Source organism: Empidonax traillii, unplaced genomic scaffold (assembly GCF_003031625.1).
Source record: "Empidonax traillii isolate 1590-97213 ecotype Southwest subspecies unplaced genomic scaffold, ASM303162v1 scaffold369:size587591, whole genome shotgun sequence".
Classification (NCBI taxonomy): Eukaryota; Metazoa; Chordata; class Aves; order Passeriformes; family Tyrannidae; genus Empidonax; species Empidonax traillii.
In genome coordinates this window covers 377,452-399,184 of record NW_020955562.1, presented here as the reverse complement: position 1 = coordinate 399,184, position 21,733 = coordinate 377,452, and the positions used below count along the sequence as shown (strand labels likewise).

General features: G+C 51.5%; 1 protein-coding gene across 6 annotated transcripts in view; it reads left to right on the top strand.

Moving 5' to 3' along the window:
- Positions 1 to 19,463, top strand: part of LOC114061890 (opioid-binding protein/cell adhesion molecule homolog) — a 166,127-nt gene extending 146,664 nt beyond the window's left edge. For 5 of the 6 annotated variants that reach the window (XM_027892798.1, XM_027892800.1, XM_027892799.1 and 2 more), the window contains 5 exons: positions 4,834 to 4,959; positions 5,228 to 5,362; positions 5,456 to 5,576; positions 6,231 to 6,382; positions 9,316 to 9,521. In XM_027892798.1, the coding sequence (XP_027748599.1) occupies positions 4,834 to 4,959; positions 5,228 to 5,362; positions 5,456 to 5,576; positions 6,231 to 6,382; positions 9,316 to 9,482 (701 nt within the window). In that variant the 3' untranslated portion in view covers positions 9,483 to 9,521. Of the gene's footprint in view, positions 1 to 4,833; positions 4,960 to 5,227; positions 5,363 to 5,455; positions 5,577 to 6,230; positions 6,383 to 9,315; positions 9,522 to 16,598 lie in introns of those variants that run through there. The other variant, XM_027892796.1, reaches the window with a different exon arrangement.
- The last annotated feature ends 2,270 nt before the right edge of the window (positions 19,464 to 21,733 follow it).

Below are 21,733 nucleotides of genomic sequence, written 5' to 3'. Positions count from 1 at the left end.
ACTGGCGAAGTTGTTTCCCCATTATATTTCCGAACAGAAAGAACGTTTTAGCGCGCGCACAAATAGCTCCCTGGGAAGCACTCTCACTTCCTAATTGTTCATAAATTTACTGACAGGTGGTTACACAGTAGGTATAACACTGTGAGTTTTGGTTTTATTGCTTTCCCCCGTCTCAACGTGAGAACTTGGAGAAAAAGGATGCACAGCGAGCAACCGGGTGGCTCCGCCTGGGAAAGGGTGTTCAGTGGCTGTGTTTAATTTTTGCCATGTCCCTACCCGTAAGAGGATCACACAAAGAGTGTTTTACTGGGGGAAGGCTGTGAAAAGGCAGCATTCAGGACCCAGAGAAGGGAAAGGGAAGATATGCCTGAAATGGGGAACACGTGAGGCCTTGTCACGCCGCTCGCTTGGCAGGGAAATTTGACAAAAATCACTCTGTTGACCAGTCTGTAGCTTTCAGATGGGCTTAGCCCATTATCTCAATAAAATCGGCTCTGATGAGCCTCTTAGACTGGGCTGTCAATGGAATGGGATCGATCAGAGACAATAATCTTTGCTGCCAAGAAGCAACATGTTGTTAAAATTCTTGATGTCACCTCCTTGCCCCAGTCTCTTCCCCCAAAGACTGGATGGGGCATCAAGGGTTTGTGCAGGGTGTGTCTCATGCACCCCAAACCCAGAGATGAGTTGGGAGACAGGGAAACACATCCATTTCTGTCTGCCAGCCTGGAGCTGGCTGAGAGGTGCCCCTTTTAAGGACATCAGCCCCAAACAGGAGCTGTTCTAGGGAAGGTCTTGCATCGCTGGTGCCTTCAGCAGACACTCAGGGACAGGAGGGGAGGCCCCGGTGCTGTCCCGCTGTGCTTCTCATCAGTGAAGGAGATGGAAAGCACAGGCAAAATGTGAGCTTTCAGCATATTTGCCTTCTTTGTGCTGACTTTCTGTACGCTAATGAGACCTTGCACAGTGACACCTCTGACAGCTCCATCCTGCCTGTGCCGGGGAGGCTCACGCAGAGCTGGAGGTGCCTGGGGCTATAGGCAGCTGGGGTGCTGGGGAAAGAGCTCCAGCAGGAATCCGACCCCTGCTAGGGTGACAGTCCCTGTTCCTGGCGGTGACAGCATCTCCTGTCAGAGGGCAGAGCTGGACACTGCAGCTGGAGAGCTGAAGGAGCAACATGAATGCTGCATGTCCCCAAAACAGGAGGTGTCTGAGAGGGGGTTGTAAGCGAGGCAGGACCACAGCGTGCCGTAGGTGGGGCAGTGTCCAGGAGGCTGTCACCTCCCTGCAGAGCACCAAAGATGAGATGTCCCCCCCTGCAGTCCTTATGGGGACCCATCTCCTGAGCAGAGATGGGCAAGTGACGCTTTGAAGAGCCCATGGGTATCCATCTGTCATCTCCCCTTACCGACAGTGTGGGAAGAGGTCTCTTTTAATGGATTAGGAGCTAATGATGTGGAGGAGGGACATCAGTTGCATGTGTCAGCCGCCGTGCTCATGCAGACTCTCTGCTCCGAGGCGTGCAGCAGTAATGATCTAGCAGCTAAAAATAGTCCAGGGCCATGGTGGCGAGTGCCTCCAGTGGGGCTGGGCGCTGCGGAGCGGCCGGGGATGAGTCAACCCGCACGCGGCCGCCTGCGTCAGCGTCATGTGTAGTCACTGATCACGCAGCCATCACCCATGTGCTGTCTCTTCCTGCACGGTCAGTAGTGGCTCACAAGCTCTAGGCTGTCCCATTCCTTTTTTTCCCCCAAGTGGGACAACCAGTGTGCAAAGCCGTCCCTGGTGCCCGCAGCGGGGCCAAAGGTGTTTGGGAGAGTCCCAGAGACACCGTGAATACGGCACGTAGCATCAGGACACGGCAACCTCGGTGTGGGATGCCAGGGCCAGCCCCACAGGGCTATTTGCAGCCCCAGTTTGGGAGCTGAGAGTGGTGGTTGGCACCTCACAGTCCCCCACGAAGGGTGGCGGACACGGCACGTGCCCAGGCCCGACGGAGAGTGTGAATCGGCGCATCGCGCGGTTCAGGTCTTGAGTGGTAAAGGAAGGAGATAAATCACGGGCTTATTGTTATTGAATTTAGTGGCATCGCTTTCACATTCAATTTCTCTCACCGGCTTTCCGAACAAACAAGAAATTACAGTGCAAATGTATTTTTTGGCTTACCAAACCTTATGCATTAACTTCCCCGTGATTAATATTACGCGGGGTTGACGAAATCCTCCGCGGGCCGCTCGCCGCTCCCGCGAGACCACGTCGCTTCTCGCTTCCTCAGGATTTATTCCATATTCAATTTGCTTGTAGCTGCAGACTTTTAACAAGGGAGGCAGGACTAGGGGTAAGGGGAGATGGAGATGGTGTTCTGCCCTGTTGCTTTTTCCTCAGCAGCTGTGGAGGGCAGAGGGGCAGAAATGTAGAGAACCAAAGGTGATCCAGGGAAAGGATGCTGTCAACAGGTAAAGTACTAGGAAAAGCATCCAAAGTCATGCCAGAGGGCTGCAAGGCATTAGCAGGGCTGTCTGATCCAGGAGGGGACCAAGGGGGATTTACAGGGGATGGGAGAGCATTTGGACTCCGTGCCCAGCACCAATCCCAAGCTGTCCCCACCTTGAGACAAGGCAGTTCAGGTGGGATGTGCATTTCAGGGCAGCTTTACCTTGGCTGCCTTGGCTTTACCTGCCTCGTGGTATTTACAGGGCATGGCTGCAGCTTGGGTTTATCCACAGTCGTGTTTGCCACCGAACTCAGCCTGCCTGCATCCCTACGTGGTCCCAGCTCCCACCTGCTCCTCCCATAGGATTAAGTCCTCCCATGGCAAAGCCAGTGCGTCCTTGAGACGCCATCCTTGACAGCCCAGTCAGTGGGATCTATAAAAATGTAATCAAGGTCCTCAGATGTCCTTCTCCAAGTCCTGGTAACCTCGTAGGCAACGATCGCCATCGTGGCAGGATATCGAGCCATGAGCTGGGGTCCCCGTGCTGTCCGTGGGTATCCCTCCACTGCACATCCCTGCTGGCTCTCAGGGGCATTCCTGATTGGATTAGGGCATGCAGTGGCACTGGGGGAGTTGAGAAGTGCTGTTCCCTGCTGTGAGACCTGCTGGCACGTCTGTGTCAGCATCCTTTGCTGAGGGAAGGGCTTTCAGGCTGACGTGTGTATTCCTGTGGCTTGGGGTTTTCTGAATGGGAGCACTGGGACCATAGTGGTTATGGGCAGTGGTAATTTTTTCCACAGGAATGAAAGTATTTCTGTGCCTGGGAAAGGGGACAGGCTGGCAGCTGTGCCCAGAGCACCAGTTTCTGCACGTCACTTTGTTACTTGTGGTTTGGGACTCATTGGGTTGGAAAGGGATGTCAGGCTTGAGCTGGGAGGGCAAGGATAGAACCATGGCTGTGATTTTGCTTGTGCTCTGCATCACACACTGTCACTAGTCCAGCTCCATGGCATCTGTAGGCAGGAGCAGACAAGGGAGAGACAGGCTGCTGTCTGGAGCAGGGTCCTCTAGTGGTACTGCTGTCTTGGACCAGAACTGCTCACCAGGAGGGCTGGTTTGCAGGCTCATGAGCAGGTGAAAAAAAAGCTCCGCTGTGGGAAGGCTTGTCCTGGATATTCTTGTGGTTTCTGGATGTTCCTGGTACCAGTCTGAGCTGCTGTTATTGGAGGGGAGAGGTGCAAGGCTGCTGGTAATAGGGGTTAATGTCATCTCCATGTCTGAGTGAGGAAGGGCCATTTGCAGCCTTCCCAGAGCTCGTGGTGGCTGCGCTGCCGGAGTTGGCCAGCTCCGCTCCGAGCGTTAACTACATTTTCCAGCAGTCGCCGGCACACACTTTTCATTTTTGGATTGCTGCTTTCCCCTGAAGGACTCAGACAATCTCCCTCTGCTATAACAGACTGTACTTCTATATTAATGTGTCAAGTTGCTGGGAAATTTACTGCTTTGCAGAACCCATCGGGCTGCAGGGACTGTGCCGCATCTTTGCCATGGCTTGTCCCGCTGTGCTACCTCTCCCGCTCTGGGAGAGGGGAGAACCTCCTCAGGGGCGTGAGGAGAGCCTCCCTAGGGGTGTGAGGAGAGCTGGGCAGCCCTCACATCCCCTTCCAGGCAGTGCTGGTGTCAGCCATGGTGGTTTTCAGGCCATCATCCTGGAGTCCCAGCGCTGCGGGAGGGTCCTGGGTGCAAGGGTTGGGTGTGCAGTGCCACATGAGCTGGGGCTCCTGGCACATCGTGGGCCTGGGGAGAGGGCATAGAGAATAATTTCCAGCGTTATAGGTGTGGTGTTTAGTTTGGGGAGGGTTGTTTTGTATGACCTCACTCCCTCCCTGGGGTGCAGACCCTTTTGGGGGCTGTGTCCAACAGCCCCGAGCACCGGGAAGCAGCATCGGCGAGCGGCCTTTAATTGCTTTTTGCCATGGCTGGGGATATTTATAGGAGCGGAGATTGCCAAGTTATTTATTAGATGGAGTATCTGGGGATAGAGGAATATAAATCACCATGGCCAGTATTGAATGGAGCAGACGCTCAGTAATTTAAACAGCTTTAATAAATATGCTAAAATATGAGCCTTGTTGCAGGCCATAATGAGAGCTGGTTATCAGGGTCTCAGCCGTGGAGCGGGGGGGGCTGGCACAGTGAGTGGACCCCTTCATGCCCTGCATTTGTGCTCATCTCCAGTCCATGATTCTGGTTTGGAGACGTGGAGTTGGTGCCTGGACAGGGTGACAGAGTAGACACTGACATCCTGCGATGGGACAGTTCTCACAGCTGGAGCCTCCTGGCGGGGCCTGATGAGCCGGTGTGTTGATGGTGGTTTTGGTCTTCTCTGTGCCTTGCAGTGCCACCCCAAATAGTTAACATCTCGTCGGACATCACCGTGAACGAGGGCAGCAGCGTGACCCTCATGTGCCTGGCCTTCGGGAGACCGGAGCCCACCGTCACGTGGCGGCACCTCTCCGGGAAAGGTGAGACCTGCGTCCCACGAGGGGTCTCTCCTGGCTTGTGTGGGGTGGATGGATGTCCCTGTAGAGGTGTCTGGGGTGGCATTAAGTGGCTCACAGTCTGTCATGGAGGGTGGAGGTGCTGACCCTTTGAGGGGAGGACGCTTGTCACGGGATGTCCCAAGCTTTCTGTGCAAAGGGGGTGACAGAGGCCCACGCAGGGTGTGTCAGGGGCACAGGGGAGGTCCCGGTGTTGTGGGTGACGGTGCCACGTGTCCAATACATCTCCCAGGGCAGGGCTTTGTGAGCGAGGACGAGTACCTGGAGATCACGGGCATCACGCGGGAGCAGTCCGGGGAGTACGAGTGCAGCGCCGTCAACGACGTGGCCGTCCCGGACGTGCGGAAAGTCAAAGTCACCGTCAACTGTGAGTGCGAGGGACGGGGGGATCGTGGGGTGGGGGTGGGGGGGTTTGGGTGCCCATGGCCCAGCGTTGACACGCAGCCCCCTGTTCCCACAGACCCGCCGTACATCTCGAACGCCAAGAACACGGGCGCCTCGGTGGGCCAGAAGGGCATCCTGCAGTGCGAGGCCTCGGCCGTCCCCGTGGCGGAGTTCCAGTGGTTCAAGGAGGACACCAGGTGAGGGGCTGGGGGGGCAACAGAGCCTTGTGGCCAGAGGGTGGTCAGGAGAGGAGGCAGAGGGAGGTGACAGTACCTGAGGGCGTGATGCAGAAGAAGGCTGAGATCAACCCGTTTTGGTGGGTCTGAGGGCTGAGGGAGTCCCAGGGTTGTTTCTTCCAGGGCTGGTGGCTGTGGGACATGAGTCAGGCTGATGGGTTAAGGGAGGGAAAGTGGGATAAAGTGTTTGCCTTGGTGGGATGTGCAAGTCCAGTGTGGGAAGGTGTGGGTGTGACCAGTGACAAGACCCTGAAGTTGTGTCAGAGCAGGGTCAGGTTGGATCTCAGGGAAAGGTTCTTCCCCCAGAGGGTGGTTGGCACTGAACAGGCTCCCCAGGGCAGTGGGCACAGCCCCAAGGCTACCAGAGCTGCAGGAGGGTTTGGATGATCCTCTGGGGCACAGGGGGTGACTCTTGGGGATGGTCCTGTGCAGGGCCAGGAGTTTGACCTGAAGATCCTTGTGTGTCCCTTCCAACTCGGGTTACTGTGATTCTGTGGTTCTCTATCCTGCTGTTGGCTGGTGGGAAGCAAAGGAGTGCCCAGGAAAGGGGACAAGGTCTGTCAGAGAGCCCCATCCCCGTGCTCTCAGCACCGTGCTGACCCCATTTCCCTGCAGGTTAGCGAACGGGCTGGACGGCGTGCGGATCGAGAGCAAGGGCCGCCTGTCCACACTGACCTTCTTCAACGTCTCGGAGAAGGACTACGGCAACTACACGTGTGTGGCCACGAACAAGCTGGGCAACACCAACGCCAGCATCATCCTCTATGGTAGGTGCCTGTTTTATTGCAGAAAGGTGAGACAAGGAGGAGGAGGAGGAAGAGAAGGAGGATGAAGAGGAGAAGTTTGGAGAGGAGGAAGGTGAAGATGAGAAAGAGGAGGAGGAGGATGAAGAGGAGAAGTTCGGAGAGGAGGAAGATGAAGAAGAGAAGGAAGAGGAATTTGAAGAGGAGGAGGCTGGTGGATGGCCACTGATGGGGCGATGGCACAGAGCTCTGGCTGTATTTGGTGTTCCTGGTCCATCGAGGCGCCAAACGGCACAAACCCCGAACAACAAGGTCCTACCAAGAGGATGTCTCAGAAGATGGGATCTGTGTCAGCCCTGTCTGAGGTGCGCAGCAGAGCTGGCCAACAGTCATCTGAACCACGACATGCTGGAGCACAGGGGTGAGGAGGGGGCCCAGGCCAGGTGAGCACGTGCTTCGGGTGCACGGTGTGGGGTTCTCCCCGTGTTTCTACTGGCAGGACTGCCAGCAGTGACCATGTTGTACTGGCACTAGAGGGACAGGTGACATTGCCCATGGTGGGTGTTTGTGTTGTGGCCCAGCAGTGAGGGCAGGAAGGTGGTTCGAGGAGTGGTGGACTGGGCAGCTGTCACTGAGGAAGGTAGCTGTGGCACGTCCCTGTGGCATTCTGGCAAGCTGACAGACAACTTAAAATGTATACGAGAAATAATAAGTATTATATTTATTATTTGTAGTGCATAAATAAGTAAATTAAATTTCCAATCCAGTTTTCCTAATACTGATTTCTTTCTGCTTCCCTGTCCTGCCAGTGTCCTTCTTACACTTGCTCTCTCTAATGGGAGAAACAGCAACATCATTTAAGTCTGGCCTATTTCCATGACTCTAAACCAGACTAAAGAAGAAGTTTCAGTGTAGATAACTTCCTCTATTCAGAAGGGGACTGGATTTTTGATTTTGTTCCATGCTATGGATAAGAACAGCTATGTCCTGTTATCTTTTATTTGACATCATCTGTTTTCAGGCATTTTTCCTTCTCTCAGCAGTTAATGTTGCTCTTTACACACCCCTCCTCTGACAGCACAGCAATCCTCTCATACAGATTATTAATTGATACTAACATGCAGAGAAAACAAAATTTCACCTTGTTTTAATAAATTAATCCCCAAAATAGCTCCAACGAGCTGAAGTACATTAGAGGTGATTCCACAGCTGGCAAAGCAGAGATATTAATAAACAAATATCCATAAAAAGTGAGTTTAACCAATGCTCCCTGCCTGGTAGCAGCTCCTATTAGTAATGGTATATTCTTTGAAATACTAATATACCTCTTCTCCTTGTTTTATATGAGGAAGATTAGGAAAATATTTACTAGTGAGACAGCAAGAAACCTAGGAAGGAAAAGTTAAACCTGAAAACACCCCATCAGTTTTCACCTGGTTATTTACCTGCACCAAGACTGAAGCTTAAATTTGTTTTTAAAGGACTTTTGGCGCATCCTTTGGATATTGCTGGGGGAACACTCAGTATACCTAAAGCTATTTTGATGTCCTGACTTTTAGTGGAGACAAAAGGAAAACATTCATGTTCCACGTGTAACATTGAGGGAAGCAGTGGAGCAGTGAGAAGCAGCCCATGGAGTGGGCTCAGGGAGGAATTGAAGCAGGTGGAATTCGATCCCTCCTCGAGGATTGCGCTTTTTTTTTTCGCTTTGTGAACATGTTGAGAAATTCAACAGCTTGTCAGTCAAAGCTGCAGCTTCTTGGAAACACAGGGGAGAGTGGGAAAGAAGAGCTCTGTGGGGAGCTTTTATTCGGGTACGTGCGTGGTGTTTCTTGGACAGTCTCTCCCAGCCTTTGCCAAAGGGGAGAGGAGCACAAGTGGTTGGAAATCTGCTAATTTTTTTTTTCCTAAAAATTTCATGTCTGGGTTCATTTTTGGGTGAGCATATTACCTTTTGTGTACTCTCTATATCTGTATCTAGAGATTGGGGGGGGAAAAAACCCACCCAAACATGGATCTTTAAATCTCTTCTAAGTGCAGCGTGTGCCTCAGTCACCAGGTGAAATCCCCTGCTCCAAAATGGGAGCTCTTGGACCTTCTGTTGGTCCTTTCTATTGAAGTTATGTTGGAATAAAGAGAGATGCAGATGGCATCATTTATGAAGCATCTATATTTTCCCAGCGTTTGTGATTTCACTTCTACTCTAATATATATGTGATGATTGATGATTTAGATGAGTTAACTGTATATAAGTTAAGTGCTAGATGTGATTTAAACCAATTATTTTATGGAATAGATAAAATCTTTTCATGCTTTATTGTGCACTCTCTTAAGAATCAGCAGCTTCAGACTGAATACATAAAAGCAAGGAAAAGCAATTATATCTCTAAGAATAAGAGCTCTGATTCAATATTTAAGGGACTGCTTGACTTAAAACATGAGTGATACAATCACAGAATGGATTGAGTTGGAAGGGAACTTAAAGCTAATCTCATTCCAACCCCCTGCCATGGGCAGGAACACCTTCCACTATCCCAGATTGCTCCAAGCCCCGTCCAACCTGGCCTTGGACACTTCCACTGATGGGGCAGCCACAGCTTCTCTGTGCCAGGGCCTCACTATGAGTGATTTGAGTTGCAAAAAACTAGAATCAATGCAAAATTTATGTAAAAAAAGAAGAAAAAAAAAGGTAAGAAATAGCATCTTTGTCCTGCTCAAGTGTTGCTGGGCAGTGTCTGTGGTTTGAACGTTTTTCTGTGTTTATTTGAGGACACAAACCAGTAAATGGGCAAACCTGTGAGATATTACAAGTGGAATATGAGATATTACAAGTGGAAATCAGTGAGGAGAGGGAGGCAGTGCTGGTTTTTTTTTTTTTTCAGGGAGTGTAAGTCTGAACCAGGCCTTTTGTGCAGGAGAGAAAGTAATTACCCCACATCTATTTCTGTGCATTACAGGAACTTCGAAGGGCAGAAGCAAAAGCTCTTTTGTGTCTGCCACCAGCGCTGCTTTTGGGGTCAAGGGAGCAGCTCACACCTCATTTCATCATCCTGCAAGTTGCCACCTGCCGTTATTAATACCCCACAAAAAGCCTGAAATATGGAAGCTCCTAAGTTGCTTCTAATGAGCCCGGGAAGCAGAATCCCTGGGGTTATTTTGCTGCTGGGATCTTGGAAAGGGGCAGCAGCTGTTGGGTGGGGAGTTACAGAGGCTTCCATCCTGTCTGGTCAACAATAAAATGATATTTTTTCCTCTTAAATAAGTGGGATACCGTGTGTGGATGCTTTGGGTGGGAGCAGGGATATCCAAATCTGGATATTCCATACATTTAATTCACATTTTTGTGCTGTCTGGGTCAGGATCTTGCTATGGGAAAATGGCAGAGATTAAAGCCGTAGTTGTCCACCAAAGAAGTCCTGGTTATCTCCAGTCACAATTTCAGAGAGAACCATTTGGAAGTCAGCCATGCAGAGAGCCAGAACCGTCATTCTTCTCTGGATACAGCTACGCTCGACCAATAAAATAAAAATAAAATAAAACATGAAATAAAATACGAAATAAAAGAAATAAAATAATAAAATAAAATAAAGCGATAAAACATCCTTGGGGGTTCAGCTGGGGAACACTTAAGTAAAAATTAAAAACCAGTTTCCCAAGGAAAAAAATGTCACAAAATTCACAGCTCTCATTAAACGTCATTTTGAACCTGGATCTTCTGCTCTCCTTAATTGCTCATAGAAATATTTTATTTTCATGACATTGGGATGTTTTCCACCAAATAAATGTGGTTTTTTTTTTTCATGGGATGATGCTTCTCGTGGTCAATGTAGTGAGGATGAAAGTCCAAGTCAAACAGAGTGTGTCAGAAATCCACACCAGGGAGTGGAAAGGATGAACATTCCATGAGGAGAAGAAACCACCGCTCCTTGAATTAAAAAAAAAATGCAAATATTAAAGCATTAAAAAAAAAAAAATCAATATAAATCATAACAGCATTCTGAGGGTGAAGGCAACAGGGAACAAACCAGAGCGGGAGGCAGGGGATTCAGATGTTGAAATTGCGGAAAACTGGTACAAATTACTTGGCCTGAGTGGATGAAAGGGTGACATCAGCATGGTCCTCATAGAGGGAGTTTGACCTCAATTAACTCCAATGACCTATAGTAACCCCAAAATGCTAATTAGTTGGTGTTACTTGAGGTCATACTCAACTCAAGAGAACACTTTTGAGGTCAACCAGTTGGCATTTTAGGGTTATTGTGAGTCACCTTGGGGTTAAACTGGGTAATTTGGGTTACTGCAGGTTAAACTTGCTCTCTGCAAAGAACTTTGGGGTTACTTTAGGTCAAAAATCCGGCATTTTGGGGTCACTCGAGTTCATTTTGGGGTCACTTGAGTTCGTTTTGGGGTCACTGAGTTCATTTTGGGGTTACTCTGGGTCATTGGGGTTACTGTAGGTCAAACCAACTCTGTGCAGAAAATTTTGGGGTTACTTTAGGTCAAAAATCGGGCATTTTGGGGTCACTCGAGTTCATTTTGGGGTCACTCGAGTTCATTTTGGGGTCACTTGAGTTCATTTTGGGGTTACTCTGGGTCATTGGGGTTACTGCAGGTCAAACTACTCTGTGTAGAAAATTTTGGGGTTACTTTAGGTCAAAAATCGGGCATTTTGGGGTCACTCGAGGTCATTTTGGGGTCACTTGAGTTCATTTTGGGGTCACTGAGTTCATTTTGGGGTTACTCTGGGTCATTTGGGTTATTTTAGGTCAAACCTACTCTGTGCAGAAAATTCTGGGGTTACTTTAGGTCAAAAATCGGGCATTTTGGGGTCACTCGAGTTCATTTTGGGGTTACTCTGGGTCATTGGGGTTACTGTAGGTCAAACTACTCTGTGCAGAAAATTTTGGGGTTACTTTAGGTCAAAAATCAGGCATTTTGGGGTCACTCGAGTTCATTTTGGGGTCACTCGAGTTCGTTTTGGGGTCACTGAGTTCATTTTGGGGTTACTCTGGGTCATTGGGGTTACTGTAGGTCAAACCTACTCTGTGCAGAAAATTTTGGGGTTACTTTAGGTCAAAAATTGGGCATTTTGGGGTCACTCGAGGTCATTTTGGGGTCACTTGAGTTCATTTTGGGGTCACTGAGTTCATTTTGGGGTTACTCTGGGTCATTGGGGTTATTTTAGGTCAAACCTACTCTGTGCAGAAAATTTTGGGGTTACTTTAGGTCAAAAATTGGGCATTTTGGGGTCACTCGAGTTCATTTTGGGGTCACTTGAGTTCATTTTGGGGTCACTGAGTTCATTTTGGGGTTACTCTGGGTCATTGGGGTTACTGTAGGTCAAACCTACTCTGTGCAGAAAATTTTGGGGTTACTTTAGGTCAAAAATTGGGCATTTTGGGGTCACTTGAGTTCACTTTGGGGTCACTTGAGTTCATTTTGGGGTCACTGAGTTCATTTTGGGGTTACTCTGGGTCATTGGGGTTACTGCAGGTCAAACCTACTCTGTGCAGAAAATTTTGGGGTTACTTTAGGTCAAAAATTGGGCATTTTGGGGTCACTTGAGTTCACTTTGGGGTCACTTGAGTTCATTTTGGGGTCACTGAGTTCATTTTGGGGTTACTCTGGGTCTTTGGGGTTGCTGTAGGTCATTCTGGGCTACTAGGGGTCAAGTTCCATCTCTGGGGACCATGCTGTTGTGCAAAACCAGTTTGTGGTTGCTTTGGGTCATTTACTCCAGCGTTGTGTGCAGATCCTGACCCTGATGTTTTTGACCCTGTCACACCTCATCCCCTCTCGGTTCTTCTCCGGGAGCCTCCATGGTCTGTTCTCCATCGCTCCTGGGTGCTGTGGTGGCTGTCATGTCAGTCCCAGCCCTCCTGGTGACTTCTGAGTTCCTTTGGCACCATGAGTTGCTCATGATGGGCTCCTCAACCCTCCCCTCTGTCCTCTGGGCCCTTCCCTGGCTCTGCCCCCCAAATCTGCCATGCCCCTGTTCCCTGTGCCCCAGCACCTCTTGGTTTGTCAGCACAGGAGCTCCTCTCTCATCCAGTTTTAGCAGGAGAAAATGTAGATACTGAGCACTTGGAGCAGAGAAAAGCTCTCCAGCTCCACCCCTTCTGGCTCCTGAATCTCTGTGTCCCTCTGTCCATACCCACCTTTACCTCCACCTTTAGCACCTAAAGATTTGTTTAAAAGACACCAACACAGTTTGAAACTTTTAAACCAGGCTTTATTGGACTGACAGTCATCAACAGCACGCATCACCTCCCAGGGTTAGGCTTTAATTATCATTCATACACAGGTAAATGATTAGTCTTTAATAAACTTGGCCTAAATTAGCCACGAGTCTCAAACAGGGGAGTGCTGGTACAAGGGGGGCAGCAGTTGTGGTGTAGGGTTGAGGTTTGGGCACCTGTGGAGGAGAGGGGAAGAGTTTCCTTCACTTCTTGGTGTTCAAAGCCAGAGCTGAAGCAGGATTTCTTCTTTCTTCCTTGGTATTTATTGGTGTTCTCTTCTTCTCCTTCTTTCTGTGAAAGGATAGGGACAACTCACCTCCTCTTCACTGAATTGTTTTGTTTTGTGGGGTTTTCCCAGTATATTCCCTGTGGGGTTACTTTGGTTTCACCAGTTATCTTCTCTGCCTACTGTACATGGGGGTTTTTTATCTTTTTCACATAGTATTTCCCCTTGTTCTCTGTATTTCACACCTGCAGTTGTCTTCCTCCTTGTGCTACTTACTCCATGTATGTTTTTTCCTTAACTATTTCATAAAATTCTAATTGCTGGCTGTGCTATTAGATGCTACAAATAATAGATATATATTATATCATGCTTACCTACAGTCACTGCTCATATTCTCTCAGTGTTCCTGGGTCTGTGTTTGTGACAAGCCTTAGATTTGATTAATTTATGTCTCCTTTTTGTGTGCAAGAGGCCACCACTTTGGCTCCCCCACCCTGTTTTAACATCTCTCCTGGAGTTCTTCATAGCTTGAGTTGGAGAGGACCTTTTAAAGGTCATCCAGTCCAACCCTCCTGCCGTGAGCAGAGACAGTCCTTCTTCAAGGACCATGTGTTTACCTGAGGGAAAATGTCAGGAAAATCTCATCCTGGGGAGGTTGCCAAGACTTCCTCTAGACAGATACACCCTCAGACGTGAGTCACTGCACAGGTTTCCCCCCCAGCCGGTCCCCGAGGCTTCCTTATGTCCCCAGACATGAATCACTGGACAGACTCTTCCTCACTAATTGCTGTTGTGGACCAGGAGAAGTGGGGAGCAGCTGTTGCCTTTTCCTGAGCCCTCTCGGAGAGAGGGGGCTCCAGCAGCACCGTGGGTGTGGGCACGTTTCCCTTCCCGTTTGTCAGGAGTCCTGAAAGTGAAAAGCAGTGAGAGACAAGTTCGAAATTCTTCATCTCCATGTGCCTCTGTCTCACCTGGAGAATGCTGGATGTTGCCTGAAACGGGGGGGATGGAAATGGAAGGCATGGGAGTTCTTTCCTGGGACAGAAAGGAGGCAGGAAAAGAAAGGAAAAGCTATTTTTTGGGTGCATGTCAAGGGACTGCTGAGGTCTGTAAGCATTTGGGCCATTCCTACAGCTTCCACTGGATTTGAGAGTGCCTCCAACACAGGCTAAGAAAACCCACTCATCAATAGACCCACTGATTCCTTCTTACCTTTGTGTGCTCAAGGTGTTACGACAGAGAAAATATCCCAGTTTTGCCCTCTTGAGTCAAGGTCTCAAAGTCTGAGGTTGCTTTCTGGAGAAGGAAGGAAATGGGGAGGAAAAAGGACACAAAATAAATCGAGAGGAACAAAATAAAAGCAAGCAACAATAAATAAATGCAATAATAAATAAGCTGAGTAGGGGACAGCCAGAATCCAGGCACACTCACACTCAGTGGCCAGGCACAGGGGTTTTAGCAAAGCAGAGTCAAAATACTTGCTGGGAAGTTCAGCTGAAACTCCTGAGCTCCTCTTCCCATCTAATGTGGCAGTTCACAGGACACACAGGAGGCACATGATGAAACAAAACAGCTGCCTAAATTTAATGATCATCTCTAATTACTACTTCATTTTGTCCCTGTATCTTTATGCTTGCCTCTTCTGTAGAGTATCTTTGCAAGGCCAAGCTGTCTGACACCAGGATAAATCCTTTCTCAGCAAAGAATACAGTTAAGAGAAAATATTGGTGTTTTTTTTTTCTTTTCTAGTTATGACCCAGTATTTCAGTTTATTTCCTCTCTGACTTATCTATTTGGGAACTCTCCAACTGAACCAGGATGTGATTGCTTTAGGAGAGATTATGAGATTTCTAAAAAGCATCGTTAAATCAAAGCCAATAAGCAGTGCAGAACTGTGAACTAGAAAGCAGTAATGAGAATTAGTCACACATTAAAAATCCACATCTATAGATAAAGGTATAGATAAACTGTTAGAGAAAGGTACAGATTTAGCAGGATTTGAGCAGGTGTAAATACATAAAAGGTTAAGTCTTAGCAGCATTTAATATTAAATCTGCATAGATTTTCATTATAGATTTGCATGATGTGCTGACATTAGTTTGAGGGGACAAAAAGAAAGAAGAGGGAGCAGCAACAGATCTGAGGGAGAACCAAGCTCAAAAGCCCTTTTCCAGTCTACCTGCAAGGCTCTACTTGCCTCTAACAAATAGCTGGGGGTTCCACCTTTTATATCACAAGGTCTATTCAGCAAGGAAATGTCTGATTATGGCATAGCAGTTCTACACCTCTTGTATTATCATGTGCTCTTACAATCAATTTTGTTTGAGCATGGGCATGACACAACTTCTTGCTCATCACTCAAATCTTCCCATCATTTTCTTTACCTTCTGGCAGGGCTTGGATTTAACATCTTGGGCTCTCCTTTGCCTCTTCCTGAAATAAGATAAATGTTCACCAAAAAAAAAAAAAAATCAGTAGATAAAAAGACAAGGAGTGACACCATCCTGCAGAATTTAGTGTACCTGGATATAATTTCTTAGATCACAGAATTATTTCAGTTGGAAGAGGCTACAGGAGATCTGGGGAGGGACTTTGGATGAGGGCATGGAGGGATAAGACAAAGAGGAATGGATTTCAACTGAAGGTGCATTTAAATTGGATATAGGAGAGAAATTGTTCCCTGTGAGGCTGGGGAGGCCCTGGCACAGGTTGCCCAGAGAAGCTGTGGCTGCCCCATCCCTGGAAGTGTCCAAGGCCATGTTGGATGGGGCTTGCAGCAACCTGGGCTAGTGGAAGGTGTCCCTGCTCATGGCAGGGGGGTGGAATGAGATGAATTTTAAGGTCCCTTCCAATTCAAACCTTCCACTGATTCTGTGATGAACCCATTCCAGGTGGCTGACTGCAGGCTTGAGAGCATATTCATAATTGAATAAAAATCCCATTTACTTCACACTTTGTCTATGCCCTGAGCTTTGATGGTAAGACGGCTCAGCACCTGTTTCTCTGTTTCTTCCCTTTCAGAATTCCAGTACTGGGGCTCAGACCTGCAGCTTCCCAAAACACCTCTCCCCAGGCATAGGGAGTCCGGGCAGACCTGTGTCTGCTCCACTTCCCTCACTCTGCTCAGCTGTCTCATCTCATCCTGACTGGCCCCTTGTGTGCCCTGCAGCCCAAATCTTTCCCAGATAACAGCCCTCATCCAAGAACATGCAGCAGACCTCTGCTCCAGCCACGAACCCGGATGACCAGCCTCCTCCCAGCCTGGCCTGCCTGCCAAGAAACACCCAGTGATGCGACCCCAAAATGCACCCGTGTACCTGAGACTCCACATCTGGACAGTGTCATCTCCTGGGCCAGGGATCCTTTAGTGCTGGGCACAGCTCCTGAGCAGCGAGGTCTCCAGTCCTGGTGGCTCTCACATGGCTGTTTGCATCAGGACTCTCCAAGGGCGGCAACTTCCAAGCATGGTAGGGTGGACTGGCACCTGCCCAGGGCATCCTCCTCCTCAGACAAGGACTATGCCTCCTCCAAATGCTCCTCAAGCTCTCTGCCTGCCTCCTCAACTCCTCCTCAACACCAACAACGCTCTCCAAACGACCGACAAACCCCCACTCCTCAAAGTGCCCAACACCCCTGTCAGCTGAGGGGGTGGGACGTGAAGGGAACAGGGAACTGCGGGGACGGTGGGGAGGTGGGTTTTCCTGCACGTTCTCATGCTGTCTCCCCACTGACCTCACCGCTGTCCTTTTGTCTGTCTCTCCTCTCCCCTGCCCAGGTCCCGGAGCGGTGCACGACGGCGGCAACGCGGCGTCCCGGGTGGCCGCCGGCCTCTGCCTCTGGGCCACCCTCCTCGCTCGCCTCCTCCTCCTCGACTTTTGATAAGGGAGCGGAGGGTCCCGGGAGGCCCCGCCGCGCCTCTCCCCCCGCCGTGGGCCCTGCCCGCCGCGCCGCCCGGGGACTCCTCTCCGCGGGACGGGCGATGCACCGGAGGACGGGCGGCGGTGCCGAGCGTCCGAGGATGGCCCCGTCTCCCACATGCCGGGATCGTTCTCGCCGCCAGTTACGCTGTACAGACCCCACCACGTGCCACCAGACTGTCACCCGCCGCCACCGCCGCCCCGGGGACGTGGCCCGGCCCGGCACGGACGGTGCTCCTCGTCTCCGGCGCGGGGGCCGTGGAGCCGTCGGGGCGGGTGCCGCCCAGAGCCTTCACCGGGGATGTCCGTCTCGTCGTCTCACTAAGCCGCCTATGCCCAAAAAGACCCCAAGGTTGAAGCCCCCCTGGCTCTGCCTTCAGCCCTCTTGGTCCTGAATGTCAGTTCTTGTCGCCAAAGCTCCTCCCTAAGCGCCCCTGATGTCACTGGCTTCCCCTCATCTGCCTCTGCTCCTGACATGATGCTCGCTGGCCCTTTTGGAGAGAGTCAGGTGACACAACCAGTCGTCCTACAAGGGTCAGGCACTGCCCACTACTCTTTCTCCCAGCTAACATCGTACCCCTCCGCTTACCAATAAACCCCCTCACCTTCCCAAAGGCACAAGGCCGCTCTCCCAGGAATGTGAGCCCTGGAGATGATGCCAGCCCCTCATGGGGACTAGAGCCTTCTCGCTGCATCAGACAGCCAGACCATCGCCCCTTCTTGCTCCAGACCCCTGCCCGCTCTGCTGCTGCCCCTATGATGGCAAGGGGTGCCCTGTGGCTCTTGTCCTGCTGTGCTGCCAGCACTTTTTTTGGGGGGGTTCCTCTGGGCTTGTTTTCCAAGCACTTTCCAAGTTGCACATCAAAAGCACAGCACCACCAAGGCGGGGCAGAGGCTCTGAACCACACAGCGAAACACCAGCTGACAAGGCCCTTTTGCTGTGGCTCTGACGCTCGTGATCGTCTGCATCTCTGCCTCTCTGAGGGCCCTGAGCTGCAACGCCCTCCTGCTGCCTTCTCTCGTGCCCATCACGTGCCCCTGCCTGAGGAAAGTCTGATGTGCTCGACCCTCTGGAGGCAGCTCAGGCTCCACCGATTTACTGCTCTGGCACAGCAGGGACAAGAACGGCTCTAATCCTCCCTGCTGTGACGTGCCCGTGACACCAAAACGGATGCACCCAGACTCTGCCCTTCCTGCCACTCTGGGAGCTGCCTGTGGTGGTGGCCACGTCACCTCCCTGCATATGGAATTGTGCTCCTGATGGCACCGTGCACCATGGACCCCCCTCACCTGGTACCCTGTGGCAGCCCCGAGCCTTCCCGATGCTCCCTGGCCACCCAGGAATGCTTTGGGGCCACAGTCTGGGGATGAACACTCCCATCCTGATCCTGAAAAGTCACATCTCGCACCAGACCCTATTCCTGTGACAGGGAGACCTGATTGCAGCAAGGCACTGAGCAAGCACACAGAGCATCCCCTGTCCTGACCCGCTGCATCCCTGTGCCTTGCCCCTCCCTTCTCCCTCTGTAAGTGAGATGACTTAAGAGCAGTGGCCACTCACACGCTGTCTTCCCTGTGCAGACTCCGCTGCTGCCCAATCCTCCTGCTTTGTGTGGCTGCAAGGAAGCTGGGGTGACAGTCCTTAGCACACAGGATGGAAAAAACCAGCCCAAGCCAGAGGCCATGATGGGCCACCACCCCGTCCTCTATGTGGCTGTGCCCGTCCTCATCCCTGCTCTCAACGGGCTGCCCGGGACCTGCTACAAAATCTCAGTGGATGCTCCCAGCCCACATCCTGGATGTTCACCATGTACCATGGCTGATGGGCAAACCCCCCTGGCCCTGGTGGGACACGCTGGGTTACCTGGTGGACGGGGATCCGGCACTGACTGGGTGAGTCCGCGTCCTGCGGTCCCTGCGGTGCTGCTCTGCATCTCCACTGGCGTCCCGGGAAGGTGGCACCAGCAGCGATCTGGGTCCTCTCCCGTGGCCCCGGGCATGTTTACTGAGCGGGGATGGAACCGTCCTCAGCCAGCAACACGCACACATCCTTCCCCACGCGCCCGCTCCAAGAGCGCCCTTGGGTGCAGGAGACACCTTGCCCTGATGCCTTCAGTGGTCCGCACTGACCCCAACAGCCCCCCCGCCGCCTCCCCCTGCCCCTTCCTGGATCAGCCCCAAATTTCCCCGTCCCTGCAGCAGAAACGCTGCAGAACCACAGGGCCAGAGGCCACGGCATATCAGAGAGCGGTGACGAGACGCCACGACGCACACCGAGGCTGGCGGACCTGGCACCGGGGCTGCCCCCCATCCCATCCTCCTCCTCCTCCTCCCTGGGCCAGGTGGGCTCAGCTCCCCTGTCCTCTGCCGGGACGGCGTTCGACTTTCTCGTGCCATGTAACGTGCCATTGTGAGGAACGTGTTGGCTGTCTGGAGGCCGACCCCGCTGGGTGTCAGAGCCCTTTGTGACCGCTGCTCTCCATGTTTGGATGCCTGGGGGGGTGGCCGGGCGCCCAGGGCGGGGGCAGCGTGGCCCCTGGGTCTCTCCTGCTGATGGCCACGACGGCCAGTCTTGAGTTTCTGTCGATCATTGTATTCCAAGGGTGGCTATACTACCTGAGATTTGTGCATGTTACATTGTAGTTGTAACCTTTTCTAATTCGGCAAGAATAAGAGATGGTTGTGATTGTGCAGTGTATCAATAAAGTTTGACGAACTTTGTACCTTCGGGGCTTTGCTTCACGGACCCCGCACACCCCAGGGAGGGACGTGGTGCTTGGCACCCGGTGTGCTGAGCCAGGAGGGCTCCCAGGTGGGTCCTGCAGTCTCACCCAACGCTTGGTTGGACCCTCTTTTGATCATCCCCTGTGATGGTGACACTTGGAGCCCCCACAGCTGGGGGCCCGCTGCTGTTTGGGCCACCCCTCACCCCACCCATGCATCTCCCTTGGGAATCCACCAGTGGGTCCCAGGGCCCACCCACCTCCATCCTCCATCTGCCAGTGAGCACATACCTGCTGACAGAGCCCCTGCAGGGTAAGGACTGTCTTTGCTCTCATCACTCACCTACGTTCAGCAGAAGCAGCGTGATCAGGGGCCTCTTTTCCATGCCTGAGCCATTCCCAGCATCTTCTCCATCGTCTTGTAACAACACTTGCTGACAGCTAAGTCCCCCACCCCCGTGAAGGGACACCTCTGTGGATGACGCGCTCCCAAGGGTGGCTTGCTCCTGTCACGATCTGACAGTGCGTGACACAGACCAGATGTCTTCATCAAAGGACAAAGATGGCAAGGACCAGGACCAGAAGGAGATGGGACCCTCAGCATCTTCCTGACATGGCTGTAATCTCACCCTAAAACCATGGGGCTGGGGAGACCTGCACCAGGGGGATTCTGTTCCACCCCATCAGCTCTCCCCACCTTTCTACCACATCAGCTGGGGGAAAACATTCAACAAGCTCCTCTACTGTGGGGCCTGCTGCCAGGAGACTGGAGGCTGTGGGACTGCGCCAGACCTATCAGTGTCTCACTTGTTTTGAGACCTCCCTTCACCTTCCTCGACATGAGAATGAAAAGCCCAGTCCTGAAAGTTTATCCCTGAACCTCACAAGAAGCTGCCCTGCTGAGCAAACAGCTCCATCCCAGCACCACTATGAGTTGCTGCGACCTCACACATCAGGGACACCTCTGCTGTCCCCCTGCAGAAAGGTAAGTGCTTCCCAAAACCCAGTGGCCTCCCCAAGAAAGGGATCTGGGAGGGGGAAACGATCCTGCCTGCTTTCCTCAGTGTTACCTGCAGAGAGTTAAGCACAGGTGACCACTGTGGGAAACTCTTTGCTTTGAGCCTCTTCCCAAAAAAACCAACCAATCAGGGAGCCAAGGCTGATGCGATATAAATACTGGTGCCACAAAGCAACACCGGCCTCTTGCACGTGGCTCCTGGGGATCTCACCACAATCTGGGCCTCCCTAATGCTTCCCCATCTTAAAATGCTGGTCCTGCTGGGTACACAGTGCTGGACCTGCCTCCACTGGAGAGAAACAGATGGCCAAATGCTCTGGCTCATGGCACATCCTAATGCCTTGTCTGCACTGTCCCCATCACAGAGCACCAGGGAGGAAATGCAGCCCCATCCACTGTCAGCCCAGCCATGGATACCCCTGTCTCCCTTTCCCAGCTTGAGGGGGATGTTTCTCCATGACCCTCAGCGATGTCCAACCTCTGCCTAAGGACAGGGACCTCAGCTGCTACATCCAGAGGGATGGATGGCATATTTCAGGCCATAACCTCCATTCCCACCACCAAGACATCCTTACCTATGTCAATAAATTAATACATAAATGCATCCCTTGAGCCGCCTCTCTCTCTCTTTAACATCCTCTGTCTGCTACTCTGGCACTGGAACACTCCTTGATCTCTCACCTAGAACACCAAAAAAGTTACAATTACAGAGAGGAGGTGAAGGAGAGAGCCCCATTGCCTCCATAATTATCCCTGGGTCCCTCCCCACAACCCCAGAGCATTGGGTCACTGCCTCTTCTGCCAGGTTGGTTCTGCTGTGGCCAGCTGGCCCGGCCTGGGAGACCCAAGACCTGAACAAAGACCAACACAATCTTCCCTGCCATCCTGCCCCTGCTGCCTGTGCCCAGCTGTCCTGTCCCCACACCCTCAGCACCTCATCCTTTACTTAGGATGTGCCACAAAGCCTGAGTGAGGTTATTCCCTTACCCTACACCGGTATCGCCGGGACACTGCATGCCGTGCCTCAAGACACTCCTTCCCATCCCTTCCGCTCTCTCCCTTGTCTTCCTGCTCATCTCTTGGGTGGCACAAACTTATTGTAAGGTCAAGAAATAAAAAACCCCACACAAAACTCTTCTGCCATCACTTACAACAATCCACTTCTGATCCTACAAATGTCCTGGACGGTGTGAAGCAGCCGGCACCCCGAGGCTGAGGACCAAACACACTTAGTGACCTACACATCACCAAG